Genomic DNA, 7042 nt, shown 5'->3' on the forward strand with positions numbered 1-7042 from the left:
TCTGACCCGCATCTACGGGTGGGCGATTTATCTGTGACAAGATGTAATGGGTAGTGTTTTATCTACCTTCCGGCACTTAGACTCAGTGCACCTGCAAATGGACTGGTGAATTACCCTGTCTTTGGGAACAGGTGTAATTATCATTTGGTCCAAAATAAATATCTCTCAGGCTAAGTTTACATGAGCTCGAATACTCCTGCTAAAGGCTTAATAGGAGGGACGCAAGGAGGTTCAGTGATTTAAGTGAACCGGTTCACGGGTAGTAGTTTAGGTGGCAGTTGATCTTTTAAGCAGTCAATATTTAGGTGTCGCGTGGTCTTACAACACTTACCTGCCGCACACCAGCGTCCTAGAACTCGGATCGGGACACATTAACGTCACTATTCTACTGTGTCTTCAATTTTGTATAAGGGGGAATTTTGTTTTATGTCGTTGCAATTTTTTTATGAATACTCTTCCTCGAAAGAGACGTGTCTAAAAATTTCATTCTTCAGAGCGCCTTTTAATGTATATCGTAAATTGGCGAAGAATGCACCTAAAACGCGGTCATGGTGTGAGTTCCTTTAAACCTACGATATTGATATGTTAAAAATGGAGTGCTTAGTACGGGACGCTCGGTGCGAGCGCCTCCTAGCCCTACACCCTGACGCAGTTGACAAGAAGAAAAATCATAACCCCGCGCATGCTGTACTCTCTCTCTTTCCGTACCGGTAACTTTCCGCCATATTATAAAATAAACGCACACACAAATTTACCCACTTCTTTATTGTTTTTCTGCCTAACCCCATCACCCCATGCTGCGTTGAAAATGTTTAGTTCTCGAAATCAACAACAACCCATGGACGCTGCCGACGTGGCAGTTGCAAGCGTCAATAGTAACTCTAGCACTCTTGGGTTAAATTGCGAAATTTCATCATCGCGCAATTTCCCAATTGAGAAATATTTTTTCAGACTTCCGGTTTCTGACTCTTAAGGAAATATTGCGGCTGCGAAAATGAAGCGTTTCCGGAAGTAACGCTGATAAGACACGTAAACGCAGATGCACGGTCGGGCTTTTTATTGGCCAACATTGAAAGTGCATGTCGGTCTTCTTTTCGTTGTGTGTTGATTCTCGATCGGCTGGAGCTGAGCTTCCGTGCAGTGTTGACTGTGAAATGCGGGTGAAACGGATGACTTCAATGGCGATGCCTTTTTTGGTTTCTGAAAGGGTACACATGAAAAAACCAGTCACTTTAAAACAAACTGTAGACAGCGAAAAAGCTTCAGACTGAAAAATACACAAGCGAAACTACCCGTACGCAGTTTAACAAATGCAAAGACCGTCTTCAAACACCTTGAAACATTTCCGCATGTAACGCACTTTTTTCTAAAGTACTGCGGGGCGAGGAGGATTTTGTTGCCACTAATTCATCACTAATATTCAAACAGCTGCTACCACGGAACGAAGACACCTCATAATCTTCCTTCGTATGCCCTAATTCGACTTACATACACATTACAAATGCTAAAAAAAAAATCACCATGTTAAAAATCACAATGTTTTCTACCGTAGCGTTCATACTTTGCTTTCTCGAATAATCCTTTCGACGCTTACTTCCATCAATCTCTGACTTTACAAATGGGCCGTCGTTTACGGCATAGCTTACTAATCTGCTCTCAAACCTGCAACACAATAAATCGGTAATAGTCTTCTCTTCATCGCCACAAAGAAACTCAAATTACAGCAGGAGCAAAATTGATGACCGTATTTCAATGGCAGCGTGGTCCTTTTCTGAGAAACAGTAACGACTCTCCCATTACGTATATTAAGCTTCTCCTAGTGACGTTAAAGCACCTGTATTGGCTTAGTGGCCCGGTGAAGCCCAATCAACGATACCTATTGCGTGGTGGCGCGGGGATCGAATTACAGTTTGGCGAAAATTGAAAACAGCGCGATTTTACACACAAACAAAAAGTGTCTTCGTCAGGTGTACATATACGTGTGTGTGACGCATTACAAACTAGAGTAGATGCCTGTCATCTTTAGGCAACTACGACGTCTCTGACATAGGTTATCAAGAGTCATTCTTCAAAGGACATCGAGGTCCGAAGTTGCATCTCTAAAGTGAACAGGGCTTCAAAAATCAAAATGGGTCCACAATAGGTGCTACAAAATGAAAGTAACAATAGCATTTTTGAGGAGCTCAGCAATCACACTGCGTGAGGTTCGGGAAACTGAAGGTATTTCGGCAAATGGACCCTCATCACTACAGACGTATTGCCTGAACCATGGCATGGGCTGTAGTAGCCGTAAATTCGCACGGACGCTCTGCACAAAAATACCGTCCCAGTCTTCACCAAGCGTCACCTCGTCTGCGTATCTACACAGTGCGGAGGAAATTATCGCCGCATAGGTCTAAGTAATCAAGCGCGTGATCTATGACTATACCAAAAGAGATTGTGCCCTTGCAGCAGATAGCAGTGTCCGCTTAATATGACATGCTAATGAAAAGCCGCTGTCTTGTAATACTCTGTCAACCGTGCAGATTCATACCACTTGACAACTGTAGTGAACTATGGGTATGGCACCTCTTTAGAAGCAAACATCTTCACAAACTCCCCCAACATAACCTCGCCCCATTATAATAACTAACACAAGCGGTTTTCACTGATATTTCCTCTGAGAAAGAAATATAATTGTTTCTTTGGCACACACACACACACACACAAACTACTGTTTCATTCCCCGTAAGTGTACATTTCTTCCTACGAAGATGTTCTGCACTGTAAAATTCTTGTCATCATAGACTTTAAGCACATTTGTGATGGCTGTCACCCAATTGCTTAATTTCAAATGGGAAGGAGGGAAAAGGACATGCTCGGCGCACTTTGCTGGTTCCAAAACTTGAGAATCGATTATATATGACTTACACTTCTTTCTGCGGCGAATGTAGAGGGCATTGTAGTCCTGGGGACCGACGCCATATGCGTAGTTCAGACCATAGTGTGGGAATGCATGGCCGACTCCTGCTCCGAAGGGAGCCACGCCGTAGCCGAGTTCGGGTGCTCCATAGGTGTACGCAGGCCCGAAGTTGAACGCTGGATTGGCGCCGTGGAGAGCAGCACTGTTTCCCAGACCGTAAGCAGGGACGCTGTGTACTCCGCCGTATGGTGCGAAAGCCGGGTGGCCGTGAGGAGCGGTAAGTAGCTGAATGCCGCTGTATCCTGGGACCCCAGATTGAGTGCTCTGTAGGCCTTGGTGCAGAGCTGGAGTAGCGACTCCATGAACCCCTTGTTCAGGGTGGGCAACGGCTGTAGAGCCAGCCACAATGGGTTGAGAATGAACACCAACCCCGGCCGGGGTGGCTTCGTGACCAGTGGCGGAAGTCAAGGCCGGCGCAGGCGAATGCAGAGAGCCCACAGCGGGATCAGCCCCATGAACAGCGGTAGTTCCGAAGGCAGGTAGGGACGGCTGAACGGCCCCATTGGCCGGAGATGTCTGGTAGCCGGTTGGCAATTGGGTGTCATGAACGGGGGTCACGCCAGAAGTCTCATGAATGCTGCTGACAGCAGGATGAACTCCCTGGTAGGCAGTAATACCAAGACCCGCCTCCACGTGGGAAGGGGTGGCCTCTCCATGGCCGGACTGGTAGACGGCGGCCGGGACATCGTGGTGGGTGGTCCCTGGGCTAGCGACATCAGGTGAAGCGTGAACAGCTGGTACGGCAGCTGAGGCGGCATGAACGGAGGTCACTCCAGGAGTGTTATGAATGCTGCTCACAGCAGGGTGTACCCCCTGGTAGGCAGTAAAACCCGGACCCGCGTCTGTGTGGGCAGTCGTGGCCACTCCTGAGGCAGGCTGGTAGACAGCGGCACCAGTGCCTACTGCCGGGGTGCCATAGTCAGTGGTCTGCGGGTTAGATACATCGGGTGCAGCGTGAACAGCCGGTACAGCCGCTGGGTCACCCTCATGATACGTGTTAGCAACTGCCGGGGAGGTCTGGTAGGCATCAGCCACCTTGTGGTCCTTCGGCGTGGACGACACGGTGTTCACGGATGTCAAAACGGAACCACCCTCGTTCGAGGGAGCGCTGGAGTCTGTTTGGTAGCCAGGAAATACCGGCCCAGAAGGGTAAGGAGAAGGCCTGCCGAGACCAGGCGCGAAACCCAAGTACGGACTCGGCTGGAAGTAAGGGCCAGGCTGGAAGTAAGGTCCGAATGGTGTTGGCCCAGGCTGATACACGCGCTGTACGGATGGCGTGTCCTGTACGCCGTCTTTAGTCACCTTGGAACCTTGCGTCGAATCAGAAGTTGCTGTCGGCGGGAAATAAAGGCCGAATGGTGTTGGCCCAGGCGGATAGACGCCCTGCACGGATGGTGCGTCCTGTACCCCATCCTTGGTCACCTTGGAACCTTGCGTGGAATCAGGAGTTGCTGTCGGCGGATAATAAAGGCCGTATGGAGGTCCGGGTTGAAAGATACTTGGGTAGCCGGGCACACCAGGGTGTGGAGTGAAGGTTGGTGCCGGTGGCGAGGCCTGTGCGGTCCCGAAGATGGTACCCGGCTGGTACGCTTGACCCGGAGTAACCTGAGATGCATCAATTGGAGCAGCTTGACCAGTGGAAAGTGCAGGAGCAGCGTGAATAGGAGTCACACCTTCTTGCGAAGTCACAGCCGGGGCGGAATGGACCGTGGGCACAGCTCCTGGCGACGTGTGGACGGCACTCACACCTGAGATGGCATCAAACGATGTATGTAATGGAGCGCCGGGAATCGTGGACGCATCCTGCGTGCTGTGCACATTGGCCGCAGCTGGCTGAGCATGAATCGTTGCCACGTCCGTTTTATCAATGCCGCTGCTGACTGCGTGGATGCCGCCAACATCAGCAGAAGATGTATGGAGTGAGGTCGTGGCTGATCCATCAGTGTGTACGGTACTGGAAGCAGGGCCAGTGTGTACTCCAGTCACCGCTGCGGCAGCATCGGTGTGGGAAGTGCTCGCTGGGACCGCGGTTTCATGGCCGGTGGTGTGGTAGTCGCCTCCAAGCGCGCTGCACGCCAGTGACAGGAGGCACAAGACCGGTAACTGAAAATAAACAGGATTAAAAATAAATTTAACGTTTTTCCCGATGCTTTTTAGGAAACTGATAAGACGTAATGACAGAATAAATTTATTTTGAGCTTGGAATGCTTGCAGCGGTAGTTGAGATTGACTCGCTTCTCCGCCAAACTAAAATTTGGAATCGAAAAACATGCCAGAGGTCGCAGTTCTTTTATATACACACTACATAGCAAGCGGGCATACTGCCTACCTATTTTTGCTGAAAAAAGACGAACTTCGTTCACAAATACGCAAATCCAACATAAATTATTCAGCTGGGGAATCACTAGCGCAACGTTACATGTGTTGCTCATCTAGTGTTGAACGGAAATAGTATTTCCTCCAAAAAAACCGCTTTGTTGAACTGGCTTGGCATCTTTTAGGCTACTATTAAAAACAAAAAACCCTTCTCATGCTATAAATAGAAAAAAACTATCAATAGTTGCAACTCACTCCGAGCATTCTTCCTTATGCCACACCAACTGACCAGAGCATCAAACTGGCTACGTGGCGACACCGGTAACTCCCTTATATAGTCTTCGTGCAATGGGGCGAGAAGGTCGCGGACTCTTCATGCCGTCGCGTCAGCAAGCACCCTCTCATCACCAGGTCGGATACTCTTCTCCGGAGACAGTCTGCTTTATTTCTTGCATTTTGTCCTCACTACACGAGCAAGCTCTGTCTGTGCGCTCAACAAAAAAATCATCAGAAACACTGCCGGCGCACCGCCCTAACCTTGCATTCTCGAAGGCCAGGGTAGTACCTCTTCCCCTTCTAAGTACGCTTCACTGTAAGAACGACAAAAAAGAGAGCAAGGGGCAGAGAAACCTGAACGCTTTACCGTCGGGAAGCTGCTCTTCTGGTTACCTCACTGGCCATACGAAATTCAGTGCCGCACACACGTTCGGCTCCGATCTTATCCGCTCTCTTTTTCATCCGCTCTGCATTCATTCCCACTCCCTTTCTTTCTTCGGCGTCTTCGTCTCGTGTCTAATTTTGCAGCTCCCCCCTCGCTCTTCGTCGTATAACCCGGTCGCGTCTGTCTCCGACCACTTGCCGGGGTCGCTCGCGATGCTCGTCACGTACTCCCGGCGTCGCCGGCTCCTCGTGAGATCGACGAGTTCGGATCAGAGAGGGAACAGCGGCCGTGGGAGGAGTGGGTATCGAGTAATGCCTCCTTCCTCGTGAACTTGACCGACGCCGAGAAGACGAACGCGTGGCGCTGGTCGGCCCACCCTGTTTACGTGCTAGAGCCTCGTGTTATGTCGAAAAATTTAAACTAAACTGTCAAATAAGTGAACCCAGTGACCCCTTGTCTTCCAATAAAAAAGCAAAAAAAAAGTAGCAGACTACGCGTTTCACTCGCGGCCCGAACTTACTGATAGGTGCGCTACAACGTCGAGGAAAAGTTTTTTTTTTTTTTGCCTGCATTCTTGAAGAAAGGGAAACTTTGCACTGTGCCACGACAGCAAGGTTATTCTGAGGAAGCCAGCTTTGCAATTGCCTTTATAGCGTCCTTGGCTCGAAAGTGAACGTTTGATGGTATCTTGGCTGCGTGAGTCGGTAAAAAAGGACAGATCTGTGGGCAACGCGACGTGATCGGCAGTAAGTACTAACGGAATGCGCATCAAGAAAAGAAATTCTTCAAAATGAGATCTCCCAAGTGATGACACTTGGTGGCATGTTGAGATTAGCAGTTAAGCCTTGAAACCGTCTGAACCATGGAAAGATGTAATTAACCAAGGAATGAGAGAAACATGTGCGTAAGATGTCTTAAAAGACGTGTATCGCCTTCTTTATGGCCTCAAGCTTGGCTCTTGCGTACTGCCTTCGGTTCCAACTACTGCCCTCGAAGAATCTATCTTTGGCGTGGTACCTCACCCACTACAAGAAGCTGTGTTCGATTTTAGATCAATCAAATAGCTCTAGGCACCCCGTAAATTGCGAAGATTATTACAAAAA

The 7042-nt window shown here is 49.1% G+C and overlaps 1 protein-coding gene across 1 annotated transcript; it reads right to left on the reverse strand.

Annotated features, from left to right (window-relative positions):
• Positions 1-1042: 1042 nt before the first annotated feature.
• On the reverse strand, positions 1043-5614 carry LOC144151964 (uncharacterized). The gene is made up of 3 exons (XM_077683149.1): positions 5534-5614; positions 2911-5065; positions 1043-1200 (listed from the first exon to the last, which is right to left on the reverse strand). Coding segments are annotated over exons 1-3 (2166 nt in total). The 5' UTR covers positions 5543-5614; the 3' UTR covers positions 1043-1198.
• Between the last annotated feature and the right edge of the window lie 1428 nt (positions 5615-7042).

This window comes from Haemaphysalis longicornis, unplaced genomic scaffold (assembly GCF_048455015.1).
Source record: "Haemaphysalis longicornis isolate Haplotype H1 unplaced genomic scaffold, Haemaphysalis longicornis Haplotype H1 scaffold_9, whole genome shotgun sequence".
Classification (NCBI taxonomy): Eukaryota; Metazoa; Arthropoda; class Arachnida; order Ixodida; family Ixodidae; genus Haemaphysalis; species Haemaphysalis longicornis.